Source organism: Lithobates pipiens, unplaced genomic scaffold (assembly GCF_037356315.1).
Source record: "Lithobates pipiens isolate NorthernLeopardFrog02 unplaced genomic scaffold, aLitPip1_a1.2 Scaffold_23, whole genome shotgun sequence".
NCBI classification, from domain to species: domain Eukaryota; kingdom Metazoa; phylum Chordata; class Amphibia; order Anura; family Ranidae; genus Lithobates; species Lithobates pipiens.
Genome location: NW_027507785.1, coordinates 46,284,519 through 46,306,640, shown reverse-complemented (window position 1 = coordinate 46,306,640; position 22,122 = coordinate 46,284,519). Strand labels below are relative to the sequence as shown.

General features: G+C 45.0%; 1 protein-coding gene across 4 annotated transcripts in view; it reads left to right on the top strand.

Moving 5' to 3' along the window:
* The window catches only part of SEMA3F (semaphorin 3F), a 155,585-nt gene extending 138,581 nt beyond the window's left edge, over positions 1–17,004 (top strand). For 2 of the 4 annotated variants that reach the window (XM_077451534.1, XM_077451532.1), the window contains 5 exons: positions 1,489–1,530; positions 10,530–10,699; positions 10,858–10,925; positions 11,343–11,476; positions 13,861–17,004. In XM_077451534.1, the coding sequence (XP_077307660.1) occupies positions 1,489–1,530; positions 10,530–10,699; positions 10,858–10,925; positions 11,343–11,476; positions 13,861–14,262 (816 nt within the window). In that variant the 3' untranslated portion in view covers positions 14,263–17,004. The remainder of the gene's footprint in view (positions 1–1,488; positions 1,531–10,529; positions 10,700–10,857; positions 10,926–11,342; positions 11,477–13,860) is intronic. The other 2 variants (XM_077451535.1, XM_077451533.1) reach the window with 1 other exon arrangement.
* The last annotated feature ends 5,118 nt before the right edge of the window (positions 17,005–22,122 follow it).

Sequence of the window (22,122 nt, the reverse complement as noted above, 5' to 3'; positions counted from 1 at the left end):
TGTTCCTTACATTGGTGATCAGTGAGAAGAATGTTCCTTACATTGGTGATCAGTGGGAAGAATGTTCCTTACATTGGTGATCAGTGGGAAGAATGATCCTTACATTGGTGATCAGTGAGAAGAATGTTCCTTACATTGGTGATCAGTGAGAAGAATGTTCCTTACATTGGTGATCAGTGAGAAGAATGTTCCTTACATTGGTGATCAGTGGGAAGAATGTTCCTTACATTGGTGATCAGTGGGAAGAATGTTCCTTACATTGGTGATCAGTGAGAAGAATGTTCCTTACATTGGTGATCAGTGAGAAGAATGTTCCTTACATTGGTGATCAGTGAGAAGAATGTTCCTTACATTGGTGATCAGTGGGAAGAATGTTCCTTACATTGGTGATCAGTGAGAAGAATATTCCTTACATTGGTGATCAGTGAGAAGAATGTTCCTTACATTGGTGGTCAGTGAGAAGAATGTTCCTTACATTGGTGATCAGTGAGAAGAATGTTCCTTACATTGGTGATCAGTGGGAAGAATGTTCCTTACATTGGTGGTCAGTGGGAAGAATGTTCCTTACATTGGTGATCAGTGGGAAGAATGTTCCTTACATTGGTGATCAGTGGGAAGAATGGTCCTTACATTGGTGATCAGTGAGAAGAATGTTCCTTACATTGGTGATCAGTGAGAAGAATGTTCCTTACATTGGTGATCAGTGAGAAGAATGTTCCTTACATTGGTGATCAGTGAGAAGAATGTTCCTTACATTGGTGGTCAGTGGGAAGAATGTTCCTTACATTGGTGATCAGTGAGAAGAATGTTCCTTACATTGGTGATCAGTGAGAAGAATGTTCCTTACATTGGTGATCAGTGGGAAGAATGTTCCTTACATTGGTGATCAGTGGGAAGAATGTTCCTTACATTGGTGATCAGTGGGAAGAATGTTCCTTACATTGGTGATCAGTGAGAAGAATGTTCCTTACATTGGTGGTCAGTGGGAAGAATGTTCCTTACATTGGTGGGCTTTGGGATGAATGCTCCCCTTACAGTTAGCTAAAGAGATGACAGTGGTTATATATTTATAGGAGAATATAAAAAGAAAAAAACCTGTTAATTGCTCAAGGAACCCTCTGGAACAACCTCTGGAGGAACTCTACTGTTTCAGGGAACCCTGGCTGAAAAAGACCGTCTTCATATGATATGAATTAAGTACAAATGCTGTATCTATCAAATAGTAAACTATTGCTATGTCCAAACTATCCCCCCAACCCACATGAATATAAGATCATTGGCCCTTACTGAGAAAAATCATAGACACCATATAAAGCATTATATAAGGGCGGCCATTCTAAACCAAAGTTACGTGGAGCATTAGGGTTCCTCTGAGGTTCTTTGAGCGGTGGGTTATTGACCTTTCATTTGATGGTGCTTTCTTTTCGTGTTATTACGTTTTCTGTGCTTTACCTTCTACCGATGTAACTTACCAGTTTTATCTCTTAGGAACCAAAACCCATAAGATCCATGAAAATTTCTTCGAAACGGGTAAGTCCATTCCTGCATTCATATTCCATCAATGTGCTGATTCTTCGTAATGTAATATTTGATTTCTGTACTTCTGATGTGTAAACCTTTTATGTTTTGCAAAGTCAACATTTACCATTGTAATGTTCAGCAATGACACAATAATATGCCCCATACAGTTTATGGTGAGCCGAGACTAAAGGAATCAAAAAGTCCTACAACCAAATCTGTGTATAGTTTAATAAAGGCTTCGTAGAACAAAAGATATTCACAAGTCGTATTCCATCTCATATCCCGAAATAGGAGGATTAGTCCTCATTTCGGGACAGTGGGCAGAACCATCATTCCTTTATGTACCAACAGCCAAGTGCTCATCATCCAGAACCACTTTTTTTTTTTAGGGCTGATCAAAAATTTTGTGTTCGATTAATCAATATTTTTTTTAAATTGATTAATCAACTAATTTCGATTAATTATAACGCACATACAGATCCAACTACTTTTAGCTGATCTCCTTGCATTGCAACTCTGCATCAGTCAGTGGTAAATGTGGTATACACTACATACAATCACCCGACACTACTTAGTTTTCACAATCCATGACTTAACTTCACAGTTCACACAAACGTTTTCAATTCAAACTGTAGCACTGACGTAAGTAATTGTTTTTTTCCACAGTAGCGTGACAATCCCTCCACCTCTGGTCTAACGAATAACTCTCCCCTTATGGCATGGACCCCTGTGCAGACAGGTGGTCATGCATGCCGGTATCAAAAGGGTTAACACGGACCATAAACTTCTCTCACAATCTCAGGTCGTGGGTAGAAACAAAAGATCAAAGTGCTCACCGCTTAAGAATAAGATTTAATTTTTGTGTTCAAAAACACAAACTACTCACATAAAGATGATAAAAACACAGCATGTAAAGCCGACAATCGTGTTAGTTCCGTAGGGCAGCAGTGGGGGGGGGGCGTCATGCGTAGCTCCTCCCCCGTACACGTTACGTTCAATCAGAAACTTCAACGTCACCGGACTCCTCCCCCCCCTTCCCTTCGTTAGCAGACGGAGGCACTTGGGGAAGGGGTTCAAGCAGAACTCCCTGAAGACCCAGGAAGGTGAGTACCGGTCAAAAGAATTTTAATCAATCAAAAAAAATTTGATCGATCAAAAAAAATGAACGATTAATCGAGGAATTAATCTTTAATTTTCACAGCCCTACTTTTTTTTATTATTATTATTATTTTGAAGCTCCACAAAGCCGTGAGCACACGCAAAAGCAAACACCTGGTGCAAAAAAAAAAGAAAAAGCGAAGCACACAAAAAAGTGCCCACATGGTCCTCCTCCGAAGAGAAACCACCCTGGCCCTGATTCCCTGGGGAGCAAGGCTCCTGATAGGGACTGGGGTACTCTGGGCAGACCCCGTTCTTCGGGGAAGCCTGCCGAAGCAAGACCCACCCAAGTACTAGGTGGAACTCCCTCGAAGAGAGACCCCATGGGAGGGGAAGAACCTGCCGAAAAGACCACATGCCCTAGACATTCAGGGCAAGTCCGAGTACCTACACTCTATTAGGTGGGGTGAGAATGTGACTGTGTATGTGCAAAAAATAACAACACACGACAAACAAATATATAAGTGAAGGTGGAGAAAGTGCTTCAATGTGACTGGTGTACAGTGCAAATATAGCATAATATGACTGAGCCATCTACTCCACCATGACTTCTATGGAGTAGATAATAATGAGATGTGGGCTCCAGTGATGCGCTAGAGCAGTACCAGAATAATGACGTGGGGATCCCCCAGTACCTCAGTAATTGGGAGGTCAGGGCACAGTTGGCAGTAGAATCAGTGATTGGGAGGTCAGGTCACAGTTGGCAGTAGGATCAGTGATTGGGGGGTCAGGGCACAGTTAGCAGTAGGATTAGTGATTGGGAGGTCAGGTCACAGTTGGTAGTAGGATCAGTGATTGGGGGGTCAGGTCACAGTTGGCAGTAGGATCAGTGATTGGGAGGTCAGGGCACAGTTGGCAGTAGGATCAGTGATTGGGAGGTCAGGTCACAGTTGGCAGTAGGATCAGTGATTGGGGGGTCAGGTCACAGTTGGCAGTAGGATCAGTGATTGGGGGGTCAGGTCACAGTTGGCAGTAGGATCAGTGATTGGGAGGTCAGGATACAGTTGGCAGTAGGATCAGTGATTGGGGGGTCAGGGCACAGTTGGAAGTAGGATCAGTGATTGGGAGGTCAGGTCACAGTTGGCAGTAGGATCAGTGATTGGGAGGTCAGGGCACAGTTGGCAGTAGGATCAGTGATTGGGAGGTCAGGTCACAGTTGGCAGTAGGATCAGTGATTGGGGGGTCAGGTCACAGTTGGCAGTAGGATCAGTTATTGGGAGGTCAGGGCACAGTTGGCAGTAGGATCAGTGATTGGGAGGTCAGGTCACAGTTGGCAGTAGGATCAGTGATTGGGGGGTCAGGTCACAGTTGGCAGTAGGATCAGTGATTGGGAGGTCAGGGCACAGTTGGCAGTAGGATCAGTGATTGGGGGGTCAGGTCACAGTTGGCAGTAGGATCAGTGATTGGGGGGTCAGGTCACAGTTGGCAGTAGGATCTGTGATTGGGAGGTCAGGATACAGTTGGCAGTAGGATCAGTGATGGGGAAGTCTGGGGTACAGACAGTACAATTACTAACGCGCAGTGACCCTGGTGTCCTCCAGCTCCCGATCATTGGTACAGCTGCCTTGTTCCAGCCTGGCATCAGACAACGCACAGCAGTAGCGCACTACACACAAGCCACAGCAGATGGTGGCATCCACCGCGTCAAAGTCCTCCAGACACTGGAATACCGCCTGGTAATTGCCAGCAGCATCCACCCAGCAATGACAATACTCCCCCTGAGCCCTGGTACTGCCCCAAGTGAGCACTGTGAGCATCAAGTAAGCTGCTAATAAGCCCATAGTAGTGTCCCAGTGGGGGTGACAACATTGCGGTCGGATATCACTTCCTACTTGATGATATCACCTAGGTGCGAACCATACCTCCCCTCACACCCATAGCGGCGCAACTGCTGGGGTCGTTGGTTGGAGTCCCAACCAAGACACTGGATGGAGTTTACATGTTCTCCCTGAGCTTGTGTGGGTTTCTTCTGGGTGCTCCTATTTCATCCTACACTCCAAAGGCATACTGGTAGACTAATTGGCACCTGTCTAAATTTTACTTTTAAGTATTCTACTAAGTGTCCACCAGGAGGGCTGTCTCGCCATCTGCCCCAGCAGCAGATAAAGAAGTTTGAGGCCATAGTGCTATAGAAATATTGATTCATGATATAGTGTCTGTCACAAGACATCCAAGTAAACAGAAACAGGACAGGAATACGTGTGATCACCATGGGTGGAAACCTTGTCTGCAGTTTCTTCAGTAGACGCATTCTCTATATTAAAAATTCTTGAAGGCAAAAAAAAAATAAGTAAATCCATCGGTGGCTGAAGAAAAAGGACAAATATAATTAAAAAGCCGCGTTTTCCCCGTATATATCACCAAAACTCATACAAAGGTCAAGTTTTATTCTAAGGCTCATTTTAGAAGGAGCGACGTTCCAATGTCTCCGAACATTACACTTCCTGTTATGATGGAATCTGATTCCAGGACAATTCCCTCTGCAGCCGTCAGCTGGAAAGTTTATTGTCAGTAATATATAGATGATCTCTATGTGCGGACTTGGAGGTGTTTGGGACGATTGGAGGTCACTGGATTTTGGGATAAACATATGTATAGAAAAGAGAGAACAATGTAACATGCACGCAATTCTCTATACTTGGATTTCATTTAAATATGCTTTTATGTGAACAGAAATTAAAGTCTGTAGATTTTCAGATGTTAAAAAAAAAAAAAAAGTTTTTAGTTGGACTATATATGATGAATTAATGGTAGAAATGCGCACACCGAAATATTTTTTTTTATGTTTCGGAATTTAGTTTTCGTCCGAAAAATACATTTATTTCGTTAGTCCCGAAATTCATCTTTAGATATTTAATGTCGTTAAATAACGCATTCATCCAAAAATCCGAAATAATTAAGGTGGAATCTGTCATTGAAGGGCTTATGGTGTCTGTCGAATGTTCTAGGAAGATTCGGCGGAGCAGCTAAACTGTACGACACCGCGATCGTACATTTCCGGGCGAATGTTCCGCCTACAAGCTATAGTAGAATTCTAATGTTGTATGACACTAGTAATAATTATATTTATTCATTATTATTACTAGTCAACCAACATTAGAATTCTTCTGTAGACTATGGGCGGAGCATTTGACCATAAATGTCCACTCACGGCGACTGCTTTGTTGAATCTTTATATCATATCATATCTTTTCTCTCTATGTCGATTAATCTTGGACTAATAGAGTTAGGTTAGGCACATTCGACCTTTTTTGCTATTGTCTCTCTATGTGGAATCTTTTCTCTCTATGTCAAATCTTTTCTCTCTATGTCGAATAATCTTGAACTAATAGAGCTAAGGTTAGGCACATTCTACCTTTTTTGCTATCGTCTCTCTATGTCGAATCTTTTCTCTCTATGTCGAATAATCTTGAACTAATAGAGTTAGGTTAGGCACATTTGACCTTTTTTGCTGTTGTCTCTCTATGTCGAATCTTTTCTCTCTATGTCGAATCTTTTCTCTCTATATCGAATCTTTTCTCTCTATGTCGAATATTTTCTCTCTATGTCAAATCTTTTCTCTCTATGTTGAATAATCTTGAACTAATAGAGCTAAGGTTAGGCACATTCAAGCTTTTTTGTTATCGTCTCTCTATGTCGAATCTTTTCTCTCTATGTCGAATAATCTTGGACTAATAGAGTTAGGTTAGGCACATTCGACCTTTTTTGCTATTGTCTCTCTATGTGGAATCTTTTCTCTCTATGTGGAATCTTTTCTCTCTATATCAAATCTTTTCTCTCTATGTCAAATCTTTTCTCTCTATGTCGAATAATCTTGAACTAATAGAGCTAAGGTTAGGCACATTTAACCTTTTTTGTTATCGTCTCTCTATGTCGAATCTTTTCTCTCTATGTCGAATAATCTTGGACTAATAGAGTTAGGTTAGGCACATTCGACCTTTTTTGCTATCGTCTCTCTATGTCGAATCTTTTCTCTCTATGTCGAATATTTTCTCTCTATGTCAAATCTTTTCTCTCTATGTCGAATATTTTCTCTCTATGTCAAATCTTTTCTCTCTATGTTGAATAATCTTGAACTAATAGAGCTAAGGTTAGGCACATTCAACCTTTTTTGTTATCGTCTCTCTATGTCAAATCTTTTCTCTCTATGTCGAATAATCTTGGACTAATAGAGATAGGTTAGGCACATTCAACCTTTTTTGCTATTGTGTCTCTATGTCGAATCTTTTCTCTCTGTCGAATAATCTTGAACGAATAGAGTTAAGGTTAGGCACATTCAAGCTTTTTTGTTATCGTCTCTCTATGTCGAATCTTTTCTCTCTATGTCGAATAATCTTGGACTAATAGAGTTAGGTTAGGCACATTCGACCTTTTTTGCTATTGTCTCTCTATGTGGAATCTTTTCTCTCTATGTGGAATCTTTTCTCTCTATATCAAATCTTTTCTCTCTATGTCAAATCTTTTCTCTCTATGTCGAATAATCTTGAACTAATAGAGCTAAGGTTAGGCACATTTAACCTTTTTTGTTATCGTCTCTCTATGTCGAATCTTTTCTCTCTATGTCGAATAATCTTGGACTAATAGAGTTAGGTTAGGCACATTCGACCTTTTTTGCTATCGTCTCTCTATGTCGAATCTTTTCTCTCTATGTCGAATATTTTCTCTCTATGTCAAATCTTTTCTCTCTATGTCGAATCTTTTCTCTATGTCAAATCTTTTCTCTCTGTGTCGAATAATCTTGAACTAATAGAGTTAAGGTTAGGCACATTCAACCTTTTTTGCTATCGTCTCTCTATGTCGAATCTTTTCTCTCTATGTGGAATCTTTTCTCTCTATATCAAATCTTTTCTCTCTATGTCAAATCTTTTCTCTCTATGTCGAATAATCTTGAACTAATAGAGCTAAGGTTAGGCACATTTAACCTTTTTTGTTATCGTCTCTCTATGTCGAATCTTTTCTCTCTATGTCGAATAATCTTGGACTAATAGTTAGGTTAGGCACATTCGACCTTTTTTGCTATTGTCTCTCTATATCGAATCTTTTCTCTCTATGTCAAATCTTTTCTCTCTATGTCGAATAATCTTGAACTAATAGAGCTAAGGTTAGGCACATTAGACCACAGGTTCGATGGACACAGATCGCTATTGTCAGCGTCATGTCGAATCTCCTACCTATATCGAACTGTTGCAACAAAAGTGAAAATAAAGCATTTGTTTATGTCGGATCTTTCAGTTTTCCGATTCTGCACGTTCGTTATCGTTTGTTAAAACGATAAGGAAAATACCCAAAATTCGGGCGAAAACAAATGCACATGTCTAATTATTGTTATGTTTATTGTCCCATGAAACTATGGAATGACTAGATAGCAATTAAGTCCGGGGTACCTTGATATGAAATTGATAGCTAATATACAAAACTGTGTTGCTTTGTCTGATGAAATCCACGAAAATCCGAATACATTAATTTCCCTCACAATAACTATACACTATATGCAAAACAATGTGCTAAAAAGTGATAATGATAATGTACATAAAATGTGACATCAAGTCCCATGTAGTATAAAACAAGTGAAAAAAGTCCTCCCTGAACAAAATTGTCTCCTCCGTTTCCAGTGCACCAACCACCAACATACACAGATGCTTAGCCCTCAATACACAGGAGGAGAGAAAGGGTAAAGGGCCACAGAACCCTAATTCGGACTTTACAGGCAAGATGTACAATGATATAGTACAAAAAATATATTTTATTAACAATAAGTCATATTAAACAGGTCAAGTAAAAAATAATTAAAAACATACTATAGGCATATGATAGTAATGAGTATCTAGTGTAAACAAGAGAGTTGACACCAAATAAACAGCAGTGAGCCCCTGTGTGAACCCAGACGTAGTACAGGTGATGGCCAGAGACTGCAGACATGGCCCAAGAGACTGTCAGACTGCGAACATGGCCCAAGAGACTGCCAGGGATGGCATACATGGCCCAAGAGGCTTCAGTGACTGCATACATGGCTCAAGAGACTGTAAGAGGCTGTGGACATGGCACAAGAGATGACCAAAGACTGCATACATAGCCCAAGAGACTGTCAGAAACTGCATACATGGCTCAAGAGACTGCGGACACGGCACAAGAGACTGTCAGAAACTGCATACATGTGGAGGGTGACGGAGAGAGAGGGGGTGAAAAAGGCAGAGGGGTGAGAGAGAGAGAGAGAGGGGGTGACAGAGAGGGGTGATGGGGTCATTACTCCTGATCCGATCCCTGATTCCAGGGGGGGGGGCACTTGCCCCCCCTTGCCCCTACCTGCGGACACCCATGGTTCACTGGGGGAGGAAGGAGATACACCGTAAGTATCCAGATAATTAAAGGGGGAGAGTAATAGAGAGGAGAAGAGTAGAACACACAATACCCTTTCACCTGTTTTCAGTCCATAGAAACAGGGTCTTCAACATTAATCCATATGGATAGATATATATTCCTACACTTTGAGAACATTGCTCAGATCCTAGATGGATGAATGGCTTTCACCCTCACTCCCAATAGCAGTAACCACACAATATACGTCAGAAAGCAGAGACAAATGCACTTCTATGTGCAGCAATAAAACACTTTAATGGCAAGGAAGGGTTAAAAACACTTACAAGATGGAAGTGAAAAACAGGCACATCAATGAAGCCATAACGTCCAGCGGGATGCCTCCTGGGAGTAAAGACAGCTACAGGTGGAAGTTCAGGACCAGCATTGAATCTAAGCAGCCGGAAGTGATGTCAGAGTGGGCGGGGCATGTTTCAGAGCATGCCCAGTTGCTCCTTCTTCAAACCGCACCCACTCTGACGTCACTTCCGGTTGCCTCATGCCCAGGAAAAGAGCAAGGATCTGATGCCCCTTGGAAGACGTCCCGTATGACGAAATGCGTAGGGCGGAGCCTAGCTGTGACATTATCACATCTGCCTGGATGACCAGCTGGTGCCCCGTGATATGTTTAAATGTCTCCCTTGTTTGTGGATACATGCCATGAATTGGTAATAACAAGCTAGGATTTACTAGACTATGCAGTTCTCCTTGCTCTTTTTTCTGTGCATGAGGTATATTGTGCTATGTTTTCTGTATATTATCACTATAAAACTTTTGCACATTGTTTTGCTTATATGGGTATTTTGAGGGTAATGAATGTATTTGGATTTTGGCGGATTTAAGGAGACAGCGTTATGCCGCATACACACGACCGGACTTTCCGGCAGACCAGGTCCGAAGGGATTGGTCCGTCGGACAATCCGATCATGTGTGTGGGCTAGTCCGATCGTTTTTCGAAAAAAAAAAAAAAAAAAAAATCAGACAGACCTAGAATGTGTTTCAAATCTATTAGACGGACTCAATTCCGACGGACTAAAATTGGGAAAACCGTCCGTCTGTGTGCTGACCCGATGGACCAAATACGACGCAAGGGAAGCTATTAGCTATTGGCTACTGACTATTGAACTTCCTTGTTTAGTCCCGTCATATGTCATCACGCTCAAATGAACGGACTTAGTCCGATCGTGTGTGGCCAAGTCCGTTAGTTCGGAAAGTCTGTCGGAACTCTGCCGAAAGTCCGTCGGAGCTCTGCCGAAAGTCGGTCAGACCTAGTCTGCCAGAAAGTCCGGTCATGTGTACGCGGCATAACACATTTTTGTATACATGTATTTAGATTTCTGTTTAAACATAGGAGTGCTGTTGTTTTTCTATTTTATTTGATATTTAGGCACTTCTAGTGTGGCTTCAACATATATTAGTGAAATCGATAGCTAGTTATAGCCTGGTCCAATCTGCTGTTTGTACCTCACTTACAATCCTCCTTATTCATCTTACAGCAACAGCTCTATGTGTCATCCGAGTCCGGCGTGACGCACCTGGCCCTCCATCGCTGCGACGTGTACGGAGAAGCTTGCGCTGATTGTTGCCTCGCCAGAGACCCGTACTGCGCCTGGGATGGGAAGACGTGCTCCCGCTATTCGGCATCCTCCAAGCGGTACGCAGAGGGGTGAGCCAGGGATCGGCTGGCAGGGAAGAATATGATATACAGAGCTCCGGTCTTAATTATCAGTCTAACATATGTATGTTTTATCTTCTCTTGCTCCATTTCCCCCCCCCCCCCCCCACGTGTCTTCTCTGTCTGCTGCTGGTTCTTACCCTGGACAGACGAAGCCGCCGCCAGGATGTCAGACATGGAAACCCCATGAGGCAGTGCAGAGGGTACAATTCCAATGGTAAGGTCTTGGTATTAAAGTACCAGGAATAAGAACTCAAATCAATGCCCACAACACTTTTCTTTGCCACTCGCCAATATCGCTGAGTACATCTTCGTACATCTTCGTACGTACATCTTTCACTATCAGATTTTCTTTTTCTGGTGATGTAAATACATTCATAGTTGAGCAGTCCTGCAATTTGTGCCACTGCCCCATTTCCTTTATGTTTTACTTACGGTATAATGATCCAACATTTCACTAGCTACACCGATCTTCAGCTTTTTGCTAAGCCTCCATCCACCCCATTTCTAATCATTACCTTGAAAAGCAGGCACTCCCATCGCAAGCCTAATACCGACTTTCAGCTAACCTACAATGCAGCTTTTGTATAAGGTGCCTATGTAACTCATAAACTATCTTAATTGCTTGTTACAGCCAATAAGAATGGGATGGATTCAGCACAGTATGGAGTGGAAGGTAGTTCTGCCTTCCTGGAATGCCAGCCACGCTCACCCCAGGCCATGGTAAAATGGATCTTCCAGAAAGACAACTCAGACCGAAAGAAAGAGGTGAGACACGTCCTGTATCATAGGGTGCAAATGGTGTTGGGGAGATTCACACCTCAATTTGTCACCAAAGAAAGGTGAGGGGAAATTGCTATTTGTCTAGCTATAACAGTAAAGCCAAGGAAACAACCCAGTATATTAGTGTGCCTCGAGTAAACAAGACCGCTGCGTCTACAAACTACAGTTACAGGAATACTATACAAGACATACAGAGCGCTACAAATGTGCACACATACGCACATGGACATGCTACTTTTACTTTTCTAACAAATGCACTAGTCTGTATGCAACAGGGATACACTAAAAGTCAATTCAATTCTGTTATAGCTGGTCTGAAATTACCATGGCAAACAGGATCTGAAGTATTTCAAGCGACCGCAGGAAAGTGTCTTATTTTGTATTCCTGTAATTGTAAATAGTTTGTAGATGCAGCATTCTTGTTTAGCGAAGGCTCATTAATTTACTACTGGTTTGTTTCCTTGAAGAAGCAAGAATTAGCATAACAATTGGGGGCTCGTCCGGGATCAGTATTAAATTCCAACAGTCATCACAGAAAGAGGTGAGGGGGAATCTTCAAAATCTGTGGGCGCCCCTGTGCTGGTGACATCTGTCTAACAGGGAAATTCTTTTCAGTTTTTGAGAGATTTCCTCTAATTTACTTTTGTGTTTTCAGGAGAGGGCAGTGTAGGGAAATCTCCCCCAGTGTGTTATAGGCCGAAAAACCTGAAGGGCTTTAACCCTTCCCTATACATACACTTGAAATCCCTGTGGCTGTTGCCTGGGGGTTGCATGTGGTTCTTCAGTACTTTGCAACTCTCTTACTTTTTTCTGTGATGTCTGCCCCTTTTCTCTTATTAAATTTAGTTTTTCCTCTGATTTTTTATAAGGGATCTTACTCAAATAAATATCAAATGATACAAAATGGTAAAATAAAAAAAAGTCATTATTAATGGGTCTATAGGGAGTAAAATGTAGAAATTTTGACTTGTAAAGGGGTGGTACTGACTGTTATCTCTAGTAGTCTCCTGTAATGTGTCTCCAGTCAATGAGTGTCCCCTGAAGCATGTCCCTAAACTACCATCTCCAATAGCATGTTAGCAGTCTTTGACCATCTTCTGTCACATGTTTTCAGTCATGACAGCTTGTTAACTGATAATTAGGTTTGGTCCTTTTGGGCTGCAGGCAGGAATGTACTGGCCATCGGGACTACCGGGAGTTTCCCGGTGGGCCGATGGCTCAGTGGGCCACCCTGATGTAAGGGGGCTGCTGATGGGACACTTTGATGTAAGGGGGTGCTGATGGGACACTTTGATGTAAGGGGGTGCTGATGGGACACTTTGATGTAAGGGGGTGCTGATGGGACACTCTGATGTAAGGGGGCTGGTGATGGGACACTCTGTTGTAAGGGGGCTGGTGATGGGACAATCTGATGTAAGGGGGCTGGTGATGGGACACTCTGTTGTAAGGGGGCTGGTGATGGGACACTCTGTTGTAAGGGGGCTGGTGATGGGACACTCTGATGTAAGGGGGCTGCTGATGGGACATTCTGATGTAAGGGGGCTGCTCATGGGACATTGTGACGTAAGATGGTGCTGATGGGACACTCTGATGTAAGGGGGCTGGTAATGGGACACTCTGTTGTAAGGGGGCTGGTAATGGGACACTCTGTTGTAAGGGGGCTGGTGATGGGACACTCTGATGTAAGGGGGTGCTAATGGGACACTCAAAATGTAAGTGGGCCGGTCTGGATGAAGTCCAGGGCCAAATTTCTGTCCCAGTCCAGTCCTGGCTGCAGGGGTTGCACTTGAGGTCCTTTAATACAACTAAGTTTTAAATTAAACTTTCTAAACAAAGGGCCAGTTTACTGCTCTTCAGACTTAAGGCCACTGGGAGGGAAAATCCTGACGTCAGTGGGAAAAAACAATGCCCCATGGTTGGTGTCAATGGAAGGAATTGTGCCCCATCGTTGGTGTCAGTGGGAGGAATTGTGCCCCATTGTTGGTGTCACTGGGAGGAATTGTGCCCCGTCGTTGGTGTCACTGGGAGGAATGATGCCCCATCATTGGTGCCATCGGGAGGTATTCTGCTCCTTCACTGGTATAAGTGGTGAAAATATGTTGCATTGTTGGTATCGGTGGATGAAAACAGTGCCCGAGGGCCAGATGAAAATTGTGCCCGTGGGCCACATAAAAGCAAGCAAAGGGCCGTATCTGGCTCGTGGGCCACAGTTTGGAGACCACTGCATTAGTGCATACGTTGCATAATGTTGTACAGTGTGTTAGCACACATGCATGTGGATGAATGCAGCTATATCACAGTCTAATATTACACAAGGAAAAATGAGTTATATATTCATTCTGATACAAGACCCTTTTTTCTTCCTCTAGTTGCGATCGGAAGGACGATTCTTGAAGACCGACCAGGGCCTACTCATCCGCTCCCTCCAGCTTTCCGACACTGGCGTATACCACTGCACGGCTACCGAGAACAGCTTCAAACACACGGTCATCAGAGTGCGCCTCCATGTTCTCAGCAGCGAGGCCGTCACGGCGGCTCTTCTTCATCCGGACAATCCATCTGCCCTGGCGTCCCATCCCGCCGGGCCACCAGGCGCTTACGACGAGTTAGTGCAACTTCTCTCCCAGCCAGAGATGGGACTCATCAACCAGTACTGCCAGGGATACTGGCGCCCCTCCGGGTCCGCCCTCAGCGAAGCAAAAGACCTTCAGGATCAGAAACGGGCGAGGAACCGGAGGAACCACCCGCCCACAGAGGAGCTACAGACATGAGAAGCCCCGCCCCCCCCCCCCCCTGGCCATTGGGACTTCCTTTCTACCATTCCCTTACTTCCAAACACATCGCATCTCCTTCAGACTAACCCCTATTTTATTTTCACCTGAATCTTTGTTTTTTGTTTTTTGTTTTGTTTTTTATCAAGGAGAACAAAAACTATAAATATATAAATATAAATTTATATATAAATATATATATAAGGAAAGATGGAGAGGTTGCCTTTTCACGGGTCTCTCAGACTTTATTTATTGGGAGGCGCGGAAATGCCCAGTTTGGAGAAGACGAGGACTGACTTCTCTCGGGTATTTGCTATTCTTCAAATTTCTCTCTTGTATACTGTATCCCAAGTCCGAGAGCTCATTACCCATACTCCAATGGATTGACCGGCCTGCAGAACATCTCCGCTTCCATACTCTGCTGCGCACTGCACCTTTACTACCCACTTCGGACTGAATGACCAGCGGGCGTGACCGCTGCAGAGCATCGCCTATAACCACTGCATAGCGTGCTGACCATCACCACTGCTCTGCAGGACATTCCTTAAAAAAAAATAAAAAATAACAATTTGCTGACATTCTGTGGTCGGATCATGACCCCCCGCTGGTGAGTTTTGCCACGCCCCTTTACGCAGTAGAAAGTTGCGTCTATTTTCTGTACATAAATCCCGAACTAGACGGAATATCTGACGGCACTGTGTAAGGAAGGACGATCGCTGCACTGAGCGGACTGAGCCGCAGACATGGCTCCAGACATTTGTGATAAATATCATATTTTGAAAGCTTCCATTATTTTATTTTTGTTTTAGAGGAATTACTCATGTAAAAAAAAAAAAAAAAATACATATTTTCAATGGCCTACCTAAAAAAAAAAAAAAAAAAAATGATCTGCCATTGTGAAAATGTGCTACAGATGTCAGTGTTGCATGGATGAGCGCCTGCACTTTATCAAAATTGGATGTTTTCTGCTACATGGCGTCTGGACGTGCCCGATCTCGGACTGGGTACGTGCGTCTGGGACTGTGCATTATGTGGGAGGAGCAATATATGGGGGATCTTGCGCAAGACCAGTCTTCCTTTCTCATACATAGCTGGATCTTTAAAAGCATTGCCTATGTACTGAGTTTTATGCTTGGATAGTACAAGGGAGAAGATACACAATTCTAATATGGGTCAGGGAAGGGGCAAGGGGGTTTCAGTCATGATTGCCACAGGAGTAAGTGAGGTCAGTGAGTCCTGATATCTGTGTATTAGGGGGAGAGGTAAGTGTGTCATGCTATTTGTATATTAGGAAGAGGGGGGGGGGAGGTAAGTGTGTCCTGATATCTGTGTATTAGGAGGAGAGGAGAGGTCAGTGTGTTCAGATATCTGTGTATTAGGAGAAGAGGAGAGGTCAGTGTTTCCTGATATCTGTGTATTAGGAGAAGAGAAGAGGTCAGCGTGTTCTGATATCTGTGTATTAGGAGGAGAGGTCAGTTGATCCCTATCTCTGTGTATTAGAAAGGACCAGCATGTACTGATGTCCATAATGGAGGAGGACTTATAAAGGATTGAGCCTGTGTGCTTCCAGTAGCTGTCTCTGCACCCCTGCCTCTGTGCCCCTGTCTCTGCACCCCTGCCTCTGTGCCCCTGTCTCTGCACCCCTGCCTCTGTGCCCCTGTCTCTGCACCCCTGTCTCTATGCCCGTCTCTGCACCCCTGTCTTTGCGCTCCTTTCTCTGCACTTCTGTCTCTGCACACCTACCTCTGCACCCATTCCTGCACCCCTGTCTCTGTGCTTTTGTCTCTGTACCCCTGTCTCTGCAACCCTACCTCTGCACCCATTTCTGCACCCCTGTCTTTGTGCTCCTGTCTCTGCACCCATTCCTGCCCCCCTGTCTCTGCCGTGCTCCTGTCTCTGCACTTGTCTCTGTACCTCTGCGCCAATCTCTGCACCCATTCCTGTACCCCTGTCTCTGCCGCGCTCCTGTCACTGCACTTGTCTCTGTACCTCTGCGCCAATCTCTGCACCCATTCCTGTACCCCTGTCTCTGCCGCGCTCCTGTCACTGCACTTGTCTCTGTACGTCTCTGCACCTTTCTCTGTTCCCCTGCGCCAATCTCTGCGCCCATTCCTGCACCCCTGTCTCTGCTGCGCACCTGTCTCTGTACCCCTGCACCAATCTCTGCACCCCTGTCTCTGCACCCCTGTCTCTGCCACGCTCCTGTCTCTGCACTTGTCTCTGTACCTCTGCGCCCATTCCTGCGCTCCTGTCTCTGCACTCCTGTCTCTGCACCTGTCTTTGTACCCCTGCGCCAATCTCTGCACCCATTCCTGCACCCCTGTCTCTGCGCTCCTGTCTCTGCACTTGTCTCTGTACCTCTGCGCCCATTCCCGCACCCCTGTCTCACCTCTGTCTCTGCGCCCATCTCTGTGCCCATCTCTGCACCCATTCCTGCAGCCCTGTCTCTGCACCCCTGTCTCTGCACCCCTGTCTCTGCACCCCTGTCTCTGCACCCCCCCTGGGGACTCTGTGCTTTCTGTGGTGATCTCTCTCTATAAAGAAGAACTGAAATAAATAAGATCAAAAACCAAATCACTAGGAAGTCGCCCCCTTGCTCTTCCCATATATAGAGAAATTGTCCGCCTGTATATACCTGTAAATGACAATGTAACTATGTTTCTCTCTGCGTTTAAGCCCAAAACGTGCAGTGAATTCTCTCCTGTGGATGAATCGATATAATAAACACTGGCCTGTTTTATACATTGTGACTCGGGATTTCTGTATGACGAGCAACGGAACCGGCTGGTCTCTTCTGCGCGGTGCTCCGGCCAATGTAGGCAGAATGTAGGACGGCTCATGTGTGGAGACAATGGGACAAGCCTCTGTTATTACATTATGAATGCTGAACATGACATCTGATTTATCATCATTTTGTTTTATTACTTTTGATTCACTGAAACGTTTTTCCAAAATTAATTTATTTTATGAGAGAAGTTGTGTTTTGTCTGCCATTATTTCATGCAAGTTGTTAATAGTTTTCTGAATACCGACGTCGGTGAAATGTCACATAGAACTGGCTCTGAGCTCCCTATGTACTAAACAGGTGAAGTATTATTGGTCAGCTTGCCGTTATACTTCCGTAGTAAATGTGTGGATCGCACAAACAAGATCTGCACAACAATTTTTAAAGGTCCAAACGTAAAAAGTTCCTGTGACCCAGATTAGAACTTGGAACGCTGCAAAAGTTGAATCTCCCTGGCCCTCAGGAATAGGGTTACCGGCATTGAGGCTCTCTATCCAGCGCTGATAAGATCGATGTGCATGGGGAATGCCAGGGGCGTAACTATAGGGGGTGCAGCAGTTGCGACCGCAACCGGGCCCTGTGATGCAGGGGGCCCATGCAGCCCCCTCTACATATGGCCAGCAGCAGCCTAGGCAGCTAGGGGTACCAGTGCACCATGCACACGGGTGGCTGGAGGTGGAGGGTGACTAGCAGAGCTCCATGCTTGACTATCGCCATAGCTGCTCTTTAGTTGTGCATTCCCCGCATGACCTGTGTCCTCGGCCGGCTCCTCAGAGTACCCCTCTCCTGCTCCATGCATTGCCGCTCAGTCCGATGTCTGTTCTCCCCAGCCAGAGTCCCGCCCCCCCCTGAGTCCGGCCCACACTGCACTGCATACTTCTCCCGGGTAAACAAACTTTAAGCACACAAATGCAGTGCAGCCCTATGAGAGCCCCCCGGAGGGCACTGCAGGCTTATCTGCCAGCCCCCCTCCTCCCCATCATACACAGATGATAAAAGGTCTTTCTGGGAGATATGCTGATCACCCGTCCAGCACACTGGATGGAGCCCAGGCCAACATGGATGAGTGCGTGGCCTACAGCTTGGTCATGGTGAGTGAGGGGACCCCATCCCCCACACACCATTAATACATACCCCCTCCATCTCCCCCTGGGCACAGGAACCCCTTCTCACGTGGGGACAGGGACCCCCACCTCCCCTGGGGACAGGGACTCCTTCTCACCTGGGGGCAGTAACTTCATCTGCCCTGGAGAGAAGGACCTCATCTCTTCTGGGGACGGGGACCCCATCCTGCCTAGGGACAGTCCCCAATGGGGCACCTAAAAATTAAAAAAATTAAAATAAAAAAAACTACTGATACCAGTGGTGGAACTACATCATACCTGTGACCACTCCCTGGAGTTCCACCGCCGGACTCGGAGGGAAGGGCCCTGGCTGGGGTTCAGGGTGGCCCTTCATGGTTTCTTGCATCGGGGCCCTGAAAGTTCTAGTTACGCCACTGGGGAACGCTGCACTCCTAGCCTGACTGAAGTGTACATACAGAAGTAGGACGGCCTCAGCCAGCTCTCCTCCACTGATGCGTTTTATCCCACACACCAGGGGCTTGGTCAAAGATGTCATAACTAAGCCCCGGTGAGCAGGGCGAAACTCGTCGGGGACATGGTTTGTGGAGCAGAGCTGGCTGAGGCCATCCTACACCTATTTCTACACTTCAACCGGCATGGAAGTGCAGTGTTCCCCAGGGATATAATAGTTGCTGTATTAACCAATTGAAGACTTATAAAGAACCAACACGTTTGCTGGGATAGCAGAAGTTCCTCCTTCATCAGGGCTGGAAGACAACATAAATAAAAGAGTAATGTGTAAAGCCTGCAAATAGGGGTTGGCCATGACTTCCAAAAGCAAAGTACATATAGTCTAAGACAGGGGTCTCCAAACTACTACCCGTGGACACATCGAGCCTACTATAAGATTTTATCTGGCCCATAGCTAGAGTCAGTGGTGTAGCCTCAATGTGCACAGATTGAGGTTTAAGGTCGGCAGAGGCTATCTATGGTCTCCACCTCTGATCTAAGGGTGGACTTGAATGGGGTCCCCAATGTAGAGGGTCAGCCCACCATTCTGCTGTGCCGGATCCTCACTAAGCTTGAGTCATTGGTTGCTAGGACCACTGGCGTCATAGCAACCAATGATGTCAAGTGTGTGCCCTGCCTCCTGCAGAACGCTTCTCCCACCAGCTCATTTCCCCTGCCTGCCTGGCTCTAATGGACTCTGCCAAGCTATAATGAGCCTGTGATGGGGGAATCTGATGCATGGGGGGCACTCTGGTAGGAACCAGGGGCGGAGTGACAACTCATGGGGCCCCTGGGCAATAGGAGATTATGGGGCCCCCAGGCAATCAGAGATTATGGGGCCACCCAGTATACACACACACAGTATACAATCATACAGTATACACAGACATGTTTCTATTTGCTGAGAAGGTACTGGAGAGGTGGGGCTGCCATAATCTTGGATTTTTTACACTAAAAGGATGTTGGTAAGGGACATTTCAGAGACAGATGTAAAAAAAACCACAGATCTTTACATACTGTCCCTGGTTTTACTGAGGCTGGCAACCCTGATGGGGCCCCCTAGTGGCCTGGGGCCCTCGGGCAGTGCCCGAGTGGCCGAATGGTCAGTCCGCCCCTGGTAGGAACACAGGTGGTAAGGGGGACACTCTGATGGGAGACCCTGATGTGGGGGGGGATTCTGATGGGATGATGGGACCCTTAAGTAAGAAGGGGCTCTTATGAGGACTGTGATATAAGGGGGCTCTGATGTAAGTGAGGGACTCTGATAGGAACCTTGATGTAAGGGGGGCACTGATGGGGACCATGATGTAAAGGGTCTCTGATGGGGACCATGATGTAAAGGGGCTCTGGTGGGGACCATGATGTAAAGGGGCTCTGGTGGGGACCATGATGTAAAGGGGCTCTGGTGGGGACCATGATGTAAAGGGGCTCTGATGGGGACCATGAGATTTTCTTTAAGCCTACAAATATCTGTAAAATGTACATTGTGGCTCGTTTACTGAATAGATTGGAGATCCCCGGTCTAAGGAAACGTACTGAAGAGAATATAAAAACTAGTAGTAGTTTGTCACATATAACTGGATTTGTTCTGTAACAATTGAAGACTTTTTGTAGCTCACCAAGCCTCTTCTTCAGTTCCTGAAGAACATAAGAAGGAACTGAAGACATGCCTTGGCAAGAAATACAAAATTGAGCCGGCCCTCCATGTAATCTGTAAAATGAAGATACTATAATTGGCTACATGTAAAACACACTGGTAATATGCTAACGCGTTTCATCTGTAACATCCTTCCTCATAGCAATTACAGCCGAAACATGTTAGCATATTAACAGTGTGTTTTACATGTAGCCAATAAAGTATCTTCATTTTACAGATTACATCGGGTGCCAGCTAAACTATATCTTGGATTCCTTGGATAGAATGCAGGGATACTTTAACCTGAGCACTGGTCTCCAGCCACAAGAAGCTGTTTGAGAAGTCGAGCTTGGGTATTGTATATCCTTATGCCTTGGAAAGCTTTGAAACATTTTCAACATTACAGAACAAGTCCATTTTAATTTGACCGACTACTACTAGATACAGTGCCTTGAAAAAGTATTCATACCCCTTGAAATGTTCCTCATTTTGTCATGTTACAACCAAAAAAAGTAAATGTATTTTATTGGGATTTTATGTCATCGACCAACACAAAGTAGCACATAATTGTGAAGTGGAAGGAAAATGATAAATATCTGAAAAGTGTGGGGGGAGGGGCATTTGTATTCAGCCCCCTTTACTCTGATACCCCTAACTAAACTCTAGTGGAACCAATTGCCTTCAGAAGTCACCTAATTAGTAAACAAAGTCCACCTGTGTGTAAGGGGTATGAATACTTTTTCAAGGCACCATATATGACCTGGCTACGTGGAGACCTTCACAGAGAACCTCGTTGTTCTTGGATAACCAACATCTACCTTGACACATTCCATGATGAATGGATGAAGGTGTTTGGCGCTACCTGCGTGGCTATAAATGTTGGGGGTTATGTTCCCGACACTCACTGGAAATAAAGGAGCATCTTGGAAAAGCCTGTAAACTTTTGTAAACTTTTCATCAGGCTGTTTTGGGTGATTTCTGTTATTATGATTTTAAAAGGAGGCAAACCACTACTGTATGTGATAATAAATGGCTTCATATTGTCACTGTCCTTAAATAAAAGACAGATTTTTTGGCATGATCAGTCGTATTTTCAATATCAATGCCAAAATGTCACCATTTCTGCCAGGGGGGTGTAAACTTTTGAGCACAACTGTAGGTTGGTCCCATATGTACTATATTTCACTATAAAGACCCAGCGGAGGTGCCTTCAGAAATATGAATTTGATGGTCTGAATGTCCTTTGTGATCATGAGGAGCACTGAAACAATCTATCTGGGAGTTTATAAAGTTGAATAAAGACACCAGTCCATCCAGTTCAACCTGAGTGAGTGTCTACAATCCCTATCCCTGTACACTGCACTCCCACATTGGTCCCTACCCTCAAGGAGCCCACAATCCAAGGTCCCCATTCATATACTAGGGGCCAATTTTGGACAGAAGCCAATTAACCTACCTGCATGTCTTTGGATTGTGGGAGGAAACCGGAGTACATGGAGGAAACCCACCCAGGCACAGGGAGAACATGCAAACTCCAGGCAGGTAGTGTCGTGGTTGGGATTGGAACCAGCGACCCTTCTTACTGCTAGGCGAGAGTGCTAACCACTACACCACTGTGCCGTCCATACACCACTGTGCCGCCCATAACACCACTGTGCCACCCATACACCACTGTGCCGCCCATACACCACTGGGCCGCCCATACACCACTGTGCCACCCATACACCACTGTGCCGCCCATACACTACTGTGCCGCCAATACACCACTGTGCCGCCCATAACACCACTGTGCCGCCCATACACCACTGTGCCGCCCATACACCACTGTGCCGCCAATACACCACTGTGCCGCCCATACACCACTG